This window comes from Callospermophilus lateralis, chromosome X (assembly GCF_048772815.1).
Source record: "Callospermophilus lateralis isolate mCalLat2 chromosome X, mCalLat2.hap1, whole genome shotgun sequence".
Lineage (NCBI taxonomy): Eukaryota > Metazoa > Chordata > Mammalia > Rodentia > Sciuridae > Callospermophilus > Callospermophilus lateralis.
The window spans coordinates 47,910,010-47,923,747 of record NC_135325.1 but is presented as its reverse complement, the minus strand read 5'-3'; the positions used below and the strand labels follow the sequence as shown (position 1 = coordinate 47,923,747).

At 37.2% G+C, this 13,738-nt stretch overlaps 1 protein-coding gene across 1 annotated transcript in view; it reads right to left on the bottom strand.

Moving 5' to 3' along the window:
* Zdhhc15 (zDHHC palmitoyltransferase 15) overlaps window positions 1–2,982 on the bottom strand; it is a 92,729-nt gene extending 89,747 nt beyond the window's left edge. The window contains exon 1 of the mRNA XM_077106341.1: window positions 2,601–2,982. Within this exon, the coding sequence (XP_076962456.1) occupies window positions 2,601–2,736 (136 nt within the window). The 5' untranslated portion in view covers window positions 2,737–2,982. The remainder of the gene's footprint in view (window positions 1–2,600) is intronic.
* Window positions 2,983–13,738: the final 10,756 nt, after the last annotated feature.

The following is a 13,738-nucleotide window of genomic DNA, read 5'->3' as shown; positions in this document are numbered from 1 at the left end:
CTTAGTCTGTTCCTCAGTTTACTTGTCTGTGAACTGGGCATAACAATAGTATGTATTTCATAAGGCTATAAATCAGTTATTTACACTGATTCTAACCCTTATTTACACTGACTTACCCTGATTTACACTGATTTTAACCCTGCCTTTACCTCAGTTTGCTCAGCTGTGCCTCAGTTTTTACAAGTTTGCAAAATGGAGATAGTGCCAGCTTCATAAGCTTGTGAGTATTAAAGAGGTAATATGGAGAGAGTTAATGTATCTGTTGTACTCAGACGTTTTCTGGAACAAAGTTAGTGTTATATGAATGTTAGGCATTATCAGAGCTGATTTTTTAAAAAGATTTCTTGGCAAAGCTCATATGAGTCAGTATTAAAGAATTCCAAAATATGTTTAATAGTACTTACAATATGGCACTGATCCTAGGAGCAATGTCCATACCATAATAGTGGAGCTGAACTTTTGACCTTTAATCAATCATTCAAAAAAGCCAAAGTGGTGAGGTCTGAGAATAGGAAAATTTCCCACTTATTGATTGCATAGTCTGCTTAATGTAACTCAATACCAGATTGAGATAGAAAAGAAAAACAGCTTAAAAATGTATCTATGAAAGCAACTAATGAAATTTATATTTAAGTACTCTTTGCATTTTCCATATTATCTCTATCAAGGAGGTGAGGAAAATTCAAACTCTGCTGTATATAGAAGAAAGTTCTATATTGGAAAATAGGGTCATTTCTTGCCTCCTTAGTACATCTTAGTCTACCTAGGATAGAATACTGCTTTATTAAATAAGAGAAGAGGTGTATAAGTTAACTCAGGTCCAGGGATTGAAAAATCAGTACCCCAACCATGATTTGTAAGGTGAGAAGTTCTGGTATGAAAAAAATAATGGAGTCTTGGAAGGACTTGGGTTTGAGAGAATGTCTGAGGATAAAGTAGGAATTCTAATACAATGGGACAGAGAACCTCACACTGAATGAACAGGGAACATTGCAGGTCACAAGTATAAGGGTACTGGCAATGGGATTCTAGGGTTAAAGTAATGATAAATATTAGTGGAACCTCTTTTGAGAAGAGATGGGGATTCTTGTAGAGGCAAGGGGAAATTTCACTGTGAAATGATTCTGTTTTGAGGAGACAAGATATAATATTTGAAAACTATTATGAGTTTATAAGAAAACTAGAAGGCCATTAATAAGGACAAGGGACTAGGGGCAATCCACATAGAAAAGGACTTGTACTGGGATATATTGTGGAATTTGGGGTCTGAAAGCACAAGATGGTGAGAACCATATAACAAATAAGGAAGGGACAAAGTGAGTCTTATTGTGACAGGACAGGGTACAAGAAAATACCACAGAGTCATACAAGTGTTGTTCTAATGAGAGGGAACAAGAAACAATGCTCCTATTGGGAGAACTAGGAAATGTTAGTAACTCCAATAGGAAAAGATGGGACTTCCCCAGTTTGAGAAGATGAAGACAAATGTAATCTTAACTCTAAACACCAGAGGAAGAGGTTGGCAGAATGTGGTGTTAACAGTAGAAAAGAACCGCAGGAAGTGGGGAGTGAGTCCCCTCCCCCCCCAAAAAAAAGGATAACAAGGATTCTGGAATCATGATTTAAACCTGTCCTTTGAAGGGTTATGATAGAGATTGTGGGATCCCTTTGAGGAAGATAAAGAGAACACTGTAGTGTGAGAAGATAGGAGAAAAGGCAAGATCTCAGTATGACAAAAGCAGATTCAGTAGTAGGAGGTGTCAGAAAATAACATGGGACCCCCAATGGAAAGGAGTTAAACTTTCCTCAAAGCAGGAAGGCAAGAAACTGGAGGGAACAGTTGCGTGATAAAATTAGGGGCTCCAGTTTGAGGGGAGAGATTTTTGTGTAGAACCCCTGTCCCATTAGAAGGGCCTAGAAAACAGAGAGAATCCACATGGAAAGAGAATAGAGGGCTTACATTACTATGTGAGAAGGGGAGGCCTCAGTGGGACAGAACAGAGTGTACTGTGAGATGGCAAGTGGATAAAGATATGAAGCACTTCAGGCAATGTGAGATTTCAAGAAAAGTATGGATCTCAATGTGGGAAAAAGGTGAGCTAGTGAGAAAGTACAGGAAATACTTTTGGATTCTTAGTTAGGAGTCCCTATTATGGAATCCTAGTAGGAGGGAAAATGGTAGGGGCTCGTAGTTGGATGCATGGGTGGGATTCATAGTGTGAGCAGACAGTTTAAGGACACAGGATTTGTTGTTTCCTCAACTGGTTAGGGTGGAGGCCCTTAGAAGGAGAACATAAGGCGCAAGTGGTTGTCCTGCATGAGTAAAGGGGGCCCCAGTGGTAAGAGCCAGGATATTACTGTGGGTAGGGCAAAGAAATAAGAAACCCTAGGTGGGAAGCGATGGCGACATGGTGGGACCCTCATGGGAGGGTGCAGGAGATATTGTGGAAAGCCAGAGGTTGGGACAGGGGGCTCTTCAGCGAGCCAAGGGAAAACCGCAGAGTGAGGGCTTGGAACACAGGGGACACCAGTGTGAAGGGTAGGGTAGACGATTATGCTGGAGCATAATTTCCCCACCTTAGGTGCCCAGCTCCACTTACCCAGGCAGAGTTCAAAGACGTAGGCATAGTAGGACCAGAGCACGACGAGGACAATAACGAGCACTGGCACCCAGGACAGTACTCGGCGGCAGCACCGCAGCCCCCCAGACAGAGCCATCTTCCAGCCCCGCCGCATCTTCGGCTCGAAGATCGACCTAGCAGGCCTGCTGGCGCTGGGTAGGAACTGCTTGGGCGGCGGCTGGGAGGCGGGAAGGCGGGCTGTGCGGCGCTCCACTGCCTAGCCTGGCGGGAACCCTCTCGCCTAGCCAATGCCACCTGTGGGTCTGCACTGCTGAGTGCGCCCAGCCTGGCACAATAGGCGTGAGTCACGGCGTGGAGGAACTGGTCCTGTTGGAGCGGAAGGTGATCAGTCAGGCAGTTGAGGCTGGGCACGCTCAGAGGGAGCGCAGTCCCTCCCCTTTCCGCCTCTCCCCCTATCCCCCACCCCTTTGCTTCAGCGCTTGATGCAGAGCTAGACCTCTGCAAAACTGTAAAGCGGAAGAAATTTGGGTCCGCCCATCGGCTCCTGCTGCACTGCGTCCACCCTCTTCTCTCCAATTTCATTTCTCTATGTCTCTGTCTATCCTTGCCTTTCCCTTCCCGTTTTCCTCGCCCTCTCCCTGACTCCCCCCTCCCCCGCTCACGCACTCATACGAGGACACATACTGTGTGAAAGATGCGCACTGTAGCATCTCATGACTTAAAGGTCATCCAGCCCCATCCTCCCACTGCTGCTTGAACAATATGCTTAACACGTAGTGCTGCAGTCGATGCTGGGGTAAGTCCTTTGACAGGGCACTCCCTCTTTTTCCTCTCTCTTTCCCTTCCTGCAGAATTAATTTAGTATATTTTCAGAATAAACACAGTGGTACAGAGAAACAAATGAGGGAGATAATGATTCTGTAAGGGGCCAGGGAAAGCTACAAAGGCAATGATATTTGAACTAAGCTTAATTAATAAAAATTTTTTAAGCAGATGAAAGCAGGAGAACCTTTCAGACAGAGGAGACAGCTTTTAAAAAGGCATGGAATAAGAAAAATCCAAAAGTGTTCCAGGAACATATCGTGTGGCATGAGCTAGCATGTAAAAAGGAGAGGCTGGAAAATAAAACTGGGAATGTAGGCTGAGGCCTGGATGTGAAGGTTCTTACATGCCTTCCAGGGTGTGAGAACATAGTCCTGTAATGAATATTATGAACAGCCTGAAAGGTTTTAGGGGCAATGAAGTGACATTAGATATGTGTTTTTGCAAAAGAACTGGCAGGATTTGGGAGAGGAAGATGTCCTGGAAGCAGAGACCAATTAGGAGGTAATTTAATTCAACAAATGTTTTTGGAATGGTTCCTTTCTGTTAGGTCAGCTTTGGTATAAAAAGAGGCCTGTTGCCAAGAAGCTCATGTTCTCATCAGGGTGATAGGTGTTTTTTTTAATGCAAGTACAATAATAAATAGAAGTATGGTAGCCTCTTGACATTTATGGATTTGACACTCACTGTTTTAATGATTTCCAAAGGTCTGTTACATGAAGACATTGTAATTTTGCTGTGATCAATGTTTGATTCACATTCTGCATGACAGCTGTGTGGGAGCAAGGGTTTCTATAAAGTTGCTCTCTGTTCTTGATTTATGGTTATGTATGCAATAAACTTCCTAAAATGATAAGATCTTTATTGTTTCTTTTCAGATTAAGTTAAAGGTTGATGTTACTAAAGTAATGATGTAATGAAATGCAGTTTATTTTAGTTATAGTATTTAATAGCTCAATTAATTATTTCATCCCTACAGTTCTGATGGGGTACTTAAATTTTCCAATTAGTCATGAATTTGGCAACTGTTAGGACATATGTTTTGGGATTGTCAAGGGTATTCTCATTAAGCTAAGTAGCTTTCAGGAGGCATTAAGAGTGAAAGGGACAGTCTGAACTGGGTTTTGAATAATGACTAGGAGTTCATCAAGGAGATAAAAGGTGGGAGTAGGAGTTACAGGGGAGAAGAGCCCCCCCAAGCAAAAGGCAAAGCTATATAGATCATAATAGCATATTTGGTGGTTGAAAATAATTTGGCCTTGCCTAAATGTATTAGAATAGTCTAACCAAGAGACTGTAAGGGCCTGGGCCTATGACAGGAGATGAGGAGAGAAAGAAGAAGGAGACAGATGTAACAGTGTTTGGGGGAAAGAATCATCAGAATTTGTTGACCAGTTGGCAGTGATATATGAGATAAATTATAGCTAACTACCAGAATTCTAACCTCAATGCTTGAATGAGCAATTTGCTAATTAACACTGTGGTGAGAAGAGCAGATTTTGTAGGAGTAGGTGATAACTTTCATTATTGGACATGGTGAGTTTTGCCTGAACCTTCTGAAATTAGCCTAGGCACCAATCAATTAGTCTGGGTTTAGGGTTTATGACAGGGATGGCTCATATGCAGAGTAGCACAGAAGGCTAAGAAGTAGAGAGACAAACCATGTACAACAAGGTTTGGCAAACTATGCTTATGGACCAAATCTAGCCCACTGACTTTTTCCAAATGAAGTTGTATAGGACTCATTCATGTCCACTCATTTACCTATAATCTATGACTCTTTTGCACTGCAGTAGCAGAATTAAATAGTTGTGACACAGATTATTTGGCATACAAAGCCTAAATTTAAAAATAATTAAAGACTTTCCCCTTTTTTGGGCAATTTTAGATTAACAGCAAAACTGAAACAGTTAAGAGATTTCCCATATAACTCCTATCCAAAGGCATGCATAACCTCCTCTTGTATCAAAATCTTCCACCAGGGTGGTACATTTGTTACAATTTATGAATCTACATTGACACAAAATTATCACCCAAAGTCCAGAGTTGATAATATTCGCTCTTGGATGGACAAATGTATAATGACATATATCCACCATTACAGTATCATATAGAATATTTTCACTACCCTCAAAATCTCTGTGCTCCACCTATTTATCTCTTCCTTCTTCTAATCCCTGGAAACTACTGATTATTTTATTTCTCTGTAGTTGTGCCTTTTCCAGAATGTCACAGAGTTGCAATCATATAGTATATAGCCTTTCCAGATTGGCTTCTTTTATTTAGTAATATGAATTTAATATTCCTTCATGTCTTCTCATGGCTTGATAGCTCTCTTCTTTTCAGTGCTGAATAATACATTGCCTAGATGTACCAGTTTATTTATCTGCTCACCTACTAAGGAATATCTTGATTGCATCCAAGTTTTGTTATAAGTAAAGATGCTATAAACACTCATGTTAAGGTTTTGTATGGACATAAAGTTTTCAGTTCATTTCGATAAATACCAAAGAGTAGGATGATTGGGTCATGTGGTAAGAGTATGCTTAGTTTTATAAGATATTGCCAACGTGTCTGCCAAACTGGCTAGATCATTTTGTATTCCCACCAATAATAAATGAGAGTTCCTGTACTCCATCCACTTCCTTGCCAGTATTTGGCATGGTCAGTGTTCTGAATTTTGGCCATTCTATAAATTCTGTAGTAATATAGCTTTGTTGTTTTAATTTGCAAATCCCTAATGCTATGTAATGTAGAATGTCTTTTCATGTGTTTATATGCCATCTGTATGTATTCTTTGGTGAGGTGTCTGTTCAGGTTTGACCCATTTTTTAAACAGAATGTTTATTTTCCCACTGTTGAGTTTTAAAGTTGTTTGTTAACTTTGGACAACAGGCCTTTATCATACATGTCTTAAAATATTTTCTCCCAGTCTGTGGCTTCTTTTTTCATTATCTTGATTGTATCTTTTGCAGAGCAGAAGATTTTAATTTTAACAAAATATAAAATTTCTTTCATAAGTTGTACCTTAGGTGTGGTATTAAGTCATCACCAAACCCAGATTATCTAGATTTTTTACCTATGTTATCTTGTAAGAATTTTATAGTTTTGTGTTTTGCATATAGGTCTGTGATCCATTTGGGGTTAATTTTTATGAAGGGTGTAAGGTTTGTGTCTAGAATATTTTTTCTTCATGTTGTTCAGTTGTTCAAGTGGCATTTGTTTAAAAGACCCATAAAAAATGGGTCAAAAACCTGAAGAGACACCTCTCTATTGTGTTATGCTTATTCCTTTTTTCAAAGATTTATTGGCCATATGAATTTCTAGGCTCTCTGTTATGTTTTATTGATCTATTTTTCTATTCTCAACAATCACATTGTCTTGATTACTGAGGTTTTATAGTAAGACTTGAAGTTGAGTAGTATCAGTCCTCTTAATGTAGTTCTTCTTCTCTGATATTGTGTTAGCTATTCTGAGTCTTTTGCCTTTCTATATGAACTTGAGAACTAATTTGTTATATCCACCAAATAACTTGTTAGGGTTTTCATTGTGATCCATTGATTCTGAGATCAAGTTGCAAGCCTGATACCTTGACAATGTTGAGTCTTTCTATCCATGAACATGGGAATATCTCTCCTTTTATTTAGTTCTTCAAGTTTTTTGTCAGAGCTTTGCAGTAGTCTTCATACATATCTTGTATATATTCCAATAGATTTCTACTTAAGTATTTCATTTTGGGAGATACTAACTTTAAATGGTATTATGTTTTAAATTTCAAATTATACTTATTTATTCATTGCTGTTTTATAGAAAAGTAATTGACTTTTGTATACTAACCTTATGTCCTTCAGTCTTGTAATAATTGCTTATTAGTTCTAACTTTTCTTGTTGATTCTTGTAGAATTTCTGCATAGACAACCATGTCATCTATGAACAAGGACAGTTTTATTACCTCCTTACCAAACAGTATAATTCTTTCCTTTACTTATCTTATTGAGTTACTTAGGACTTCCAATAAATGTTGAAAAGGAATGGTGAGAAAAGAACATCCTTGCCTTTTTCCTGATCTTAGTGGGAAAGATTCTAGTTTCTTTCATATATATATATATATATATATATATATATATATATATATATATATATATATATATATATATAGTTTTAGTTGTAGTTGGGCACAATACCTTTACTATTATTATTATTTTTTTGTGTGTGTGGTGCTGAGGATTGAACCCAATGCCTGGCACGTGCTAGGCAAGCACTCTACTTCTGAGCCACAACCCCAGCCCAAACATTCTAGTTTCTTACATGATGTTAGCTATAGGGGTTTTGTTTTACTTTTAGATATTCTTAGAATGTTGAGAAGGTTCCCTTCTACTCCTAGTTTCCTGAGGGTTTTTTTTCATTATTAAATCTGAATGGATCTTGGATATTGTCAAATGCTTTTTCTTTTCTAAATTAATTTCTATTGGTGCATCTAATTATACGTAAGAGTGGGATTCATAACATTTTTGTCAATTTAATTCCCCAGTACCTCCTCTTTTCCTCCCCTCCTCCTTCCCCTGGTTCCCTTCCTCTCTTCTTGTGGTCTCTGTTCCATTTTCATGAGACAACCCCATTTTTTTCTCTAGCTTTCATATATGAGAGAAAACACTCAACTCTTTACTTTCTGAATCTGGCCTATTTCACTTTGCATGATATTCTCCAATTTCATCCATTTATCAGAAAATGCCATAATTTCACTCTTCTTTATGGATGAGTAAACTCCATTTTATATATGGCTGTTGTGAATTAGGCTGCTGTAAATATGGGTATGTGCCAAATAATTTTTTCTATATCTACTGATTTCATCATGTGATTTTTCTTCTTTAGCCTGTTGATTTGTTGAATAACTTTAAATGGATTTTTTTTGAGAGAGACAGAGAATTTTTAAATATTTTAATTTTATTTTTTTTAGTTTTCGGTGGACACAACATCTTTATTTGTATGTGGTACTGAGGATCGAACCCAGCGCCGTGCACATGCCAGGCTAGCATGCTACCTCTTGAGCCACATCCCCAGCCCCTAAATACTATAATTGACACTAAAATGTTGTACCACAATTGAATACCTGGAATAAATTTTGTCTTGTTGAAGTATATAATTGTTTTCATATAGGGTTCAATTTGCTAATATTTTATTGAGGATTTTCATATCTGTTTATTATAGATATTTACCTATAGTTGTTTTTTTCTGCTTTTAATTCTTTGCCTGATTTTAGTGTTAGGGTGATGGTGGCCTCATAAAATGAGCTAGGAAAAATTTTCTCTGCTTCTATTTTATGAAAGAAATTGGAGAGAATTGACATAATTTATTCCTTAAATGTTTTGTAGAATATTGATGTGGAAGGTTATTGATTCAGTTTGTTTTCAATTTTTTCAATTACTCTCTCCCTTCCTCCCCCCTTTCTCATTACTGGGCAACTGAGCATTGAACCCAGGGGTGCTCAACCTTTGAGATATATCTCTAGCACTTTTATCTTATTTCTGAAACAAGGTCTTACTAAATTGCTGAAGCTGGCCTCACACTTGCTATCCTCCTGAGTTATTGATTCAACTTATTTAATAGATATAGATCTTCTCAGATTGTCTATTTCTTGTGAGAGTTCTGGCATCTTTCAAGAAATTGGTCTGTATCATCTAGGTCATCAAATTTGTGAGCATAGAGCTGTTCATAATATTCCTTTGTTGTCCTTTTAATTTTCATGAGATCTGTACTTATGTCCCTTCTTGCATTTCTGATATTAGTAATTTGTGTTCTTATTTTCTTAGACTGGCTTTTGGTTTTGTTGACTTTTTCTATTTATTTCCTCTTTTTGTTGCCATTGATTTCTACTCTAAGTTTCTATGTCTTTTCTTCTACTTACTCTGTATTTAATATGCTCTACTTTTCCTAGGTTCCAAATGTTGAAGGTTAGGTAATTGGTTTTAGATCTTTTTTTCTTTTCTAATACATGCATTCAGTGCTATAAATTTCCATTTAAGCACTGTCTTTAATGAATCTCACAAACTTTGATGAGATCTATTTTCATTTGGTTTAATATTTCCCTTGCAATTTCGTATTTGATGTATTTAATCATTTTTTTTTCTTTGTTTCTCTCTTTTTCTTCCAAGACAGAAGGTCTTACTATGTTTCCCATACTGGGCTTGGAACCCTGGGATCAAGTGAACCTCGTATCTCAGCCTTCTGAGTAGTTGTGACTACAGGCATGTTATATATTCTGGATGTCATTTCCTTATTAGATGTATGGTTTCCAAATATTTTCTTCCATCCTGTACATTGTTTTTTTTCATTGTATTGATTGTTTCCTTTGCAATGCAGAAGGTTTTCAGTGTGATGTAGTCCCACTTGTTTTCCTTTTTATTCCCTATGTTTTTGGTGTCCTATCCAAAAATGATTGCAAACAGCCTTTTCCTGAAATTTCATGTTTTCATATCATATCTTCAATATATTTGAGTCCATTTTTGTGAATAGTTTAAGTGTCCTAATTTATTCTTTTGCATGTAGACATCCAGTTTTCCCAACATACTATATTGAATAGATTATCCTTTCCACATTTTGTAGTCTTGACACCTTTTGGAAGATCAGTTCACTATGTATGCATGAATTTATCTCTGGGCTCTATTTTGTTCCATCAGTCTATGTGTCTGATTTTATACCAGTATACTACTGATTTGTTCACTATGCTTTTGTAATGTAATTTGAAATCAGAAAGTATGAAGCCTCAAGATTGATTGTTTCTTCAAAATTGCTTTGGCTATTTGAGTCTTGTGTTTCCATATTAATGTCAGGTTTGTCATTGGAATTTTGATAGGGATTGTAGATCTCCTAGGGTAGTATGGACATTTTGACAGTATTGCTTCTTTCAACTCATAGACATAGGATAGCTTATCTTTTGTGGGTTCTTTAATTTCTTTCTGCAATATTTCATAGTTTCCATGTCCAAGTCTTTCACTTCCTTGGTTAGGTTATGTTTAAGTATTTTATTCTTTTTGATACTATTACAAATCAGATTATTTTCTTAATTTCTTTTTTACATAGTTTATTGTAAGAGGGTGAACATGCAACTGATTTTTTGTGTTGAATTTGTATTCTGGAACTTTACTGTATTCATGTGTTGTTCAACATTGTTTGGGGGTGCATTCTTTAGGGGTTTTACATATAAAATGTAATCTGCAAACAGATTTTTACTTCTTTCTTTCCAATTTGGATGTCTGTTATATTTTTTCTTACTGAATAATCTGGATGAGACTTACAGTACTACATTGAACAACAGTGATGAGAGTGGACATCCTTGTCTTATTTCTGGTCTTAGAGGGAAAGTCTTTAGCTGTTGAGTATGTTAGCTGTGGGCTTGTCATGCATGGTCTTTACTATGTTGAGACACATCTCCTCTATACCTAATTTTTTGAGTGTTTTTATCATGAATCAGTGCTTAATTTTTTTAGGCTTCATTCTGTTAATATGATGTGTCACATTTATTTATTTGTATATATAGAACTACTCTTGCATCCCAGGGATAAATACCACTTAATTATGTTGCATTTCAAGTGAGAGCAGAGTTTTCACCTAAGACATCTTGGGATGCCTAAACCAGAAAACAAGCTGAGCTGAAAAAAAATAGAGAGAAGGAGGGGGAATCTAGTAAAGGTGACCAAATAAAAGAAGGCTTAGAGGCAGGAATTTGAACCTGAGACTCAGAGGCAGGGAGATTAAAAGATGAGAGAAAGAATAAATGTAAATGAGTTGGAATTAATGGCAGCTGCATGGTGGGACTGCAAATTGGTGCAGCCAATATGGAAAGCAGTATGGAGATTCCTTGGAAATCTGGGAATGGAACCACCATTTGACCCAGCTATCCCTCTCCTCGGTTTATACCCAAAAAACTTAAAAACAGCATACTACAGGGACACAGCCACATCAATGTTTATAGCAGCACAGTTCACAATAGCTAAATTGTGGAGCCAACCTAGATGCCCTTCAGTGGATGAATGGATAAAAAAATGTGGCATATATACACAATGGAATATTACTCAGCAATAAAAGAGAATAAAATCATGGCATTTGCAGGTAAATGGATGGTGGTAGAGAAGATAATGCTAAGTGAAGTTAGCCAATCCCAAAAACAAATGCTGAATGTTTTCTCTGATATAAGGAGGCTGACTCATAGCTGGGTAGGGAGGAGGAACATGGAAAGAATAGATGAATTCTAGATAGGGCAGAGGGGTGGGAGGGAAAGGGGGGTTAGTGATGATGGTGGAATATGATGGACATCAATGAAGACATGAATTGGTGTGAACATACTTTATGTACAACCAGAGATATGAAAAATTGTGCTGTATACATGTAATAAGAATTGTAATGCATTCTTCTGTCGTGTATTTTTTTTAAAAAAATCAATTTAAAAAATGGCAGCTGCAATTGGAGTAGGTGGTTGCAGTAGTGAGGGAAAAATACGAGAAATATGAGTGTGTTTAGAGAGATGGTAAGGAAGGTCTGAGGTGATCATGAGAATGCTTGTGAGTATTTGTAGCTTGGTTTTATGAGTCAACCCATGTTTAATACTTAGGAGGGTCAGTTACATTAAAGGAACAATGGCAGAACAGACATTACCATTTTCTGGGTTTGAGCATACTGTTCTTAATTGGAAGGGAAATTCTGATATATTCTGAGTGTTTTGTAGTGGGAGGAAAGCTCCCATAACTGCTCTTCTTGCTAATATCTATCCAATTACACCAAGTATTACAACTGATTAGTATCAGTGGGAATCAGATACTTGTTTCACATGTATTCTGGTTCCCATTATGAAGCTTCTCAGGCAGGTGGGAGTCATGGGTTGACATTAGTATGACCTAGCAAGGAGTAGTAGAAGGAATATTAAAACTGAGTGGGGCACTGAGGTTATAACTCAGTGGTGGAGCACTTACCTTGCACATGTGAGGCACTGGGTTTGCTCCTCAGCACCACATAAATATAAATAAAATAAGATACTGTGTCCATCTTTTTAGAAAATATTTTTTAATATCTATTTTTTAGTTGTAGTTGTACACAATACCTTTGTTTTATTTATTTATTTTTATGTAGTGCTGAGGATCAAACCTAGGGCCTCGTATGCACTAGGCAAGTACTATACTGCTGAGCCACAACCCCAGCCCCAAAAAATATCTTTAAAAAAAAACTGAGTGGGAAGCAATTGGAACTTGAAAGGCTGCCGGGGTCTTCAATGGCCACAGAATATATTGGCAGGGTTAGATAGTGGTTATGTGTTTGAAAAAGAAAAGACAGCATGTCAAACTTTTATATCTCCCCTGGGGCTGTTCAGTATTCTGTCTTGTAGATCTTCTTAACTGGCTAGTATGCTTCCTGGGTACTGTGTGACCTGTGAGGATTGCAGTATTATCCTATGGTATGGGGAAATTACAAATGTGAAAGCCATTATTGTAAATCAGCATTTGGGTAAATATTATAATGAGTTGTTATAAACAAAGACAAATTAGAGTGGTAAAGTAGAACTAGACATATTATTTGATGAAGTATTACAGTGCAGATATATTTCCAGAACTTTGATTAAAACATACCTCTTGTTTTACCTATTGGTCCACATATATAGTTAGAATATGGAGAGCTGTGAATATTGCTTTCCAGAGTAAGGATTTTAAATGAGAGTCTTGGTCAATTTCAGGTAATGAGTTTCAAGGAAATGGATTCTTCTTTGATAAACATTAAGCGTCAGTTAGTAGTTGTGAATTGGAGTTCAGAAAAAATGGGATACATATATTATCTTAATGAGGGTTCTGCCACTTGTAATATTATATCATGCCCTTAGGAAGGATAAAGATCCAGAGAAGTGCTTTTTTGTGAAATCCACTGAAATGGAATTTCATGGAGAATTTGGTGCTTAAGATAGGATAGAGTAATACTTAGGGCTTTCCACACCTGTCCTCAGACTGAAACCACAGTATCTGACATACAGTAGGTGCTCAATAAATTTTTGTGCATGATAAATTTTTCACTTACTAGACATGCTCAGAATTTCAAATAGGCTTTAGTAGCTATTTAAGGTACTGTGGCAGAACCACATACCTGAAGTTTAGGCTACTCCTTCCAGGACATTGACTATTCATTGAACATTGGGTTTAGCTGTGAGGGGCTAGATGAAGAAGTGTCTATGTCAGAGATCCTCAAGATTACTCCTAGGTTTGGTGATTTGCAAGACTTCCAGAACCATGTATTTAATGTTGTTTATGGTTAAGAGTAATTATAATTATGCAGAAGGAAACATAGCTAGATCATAA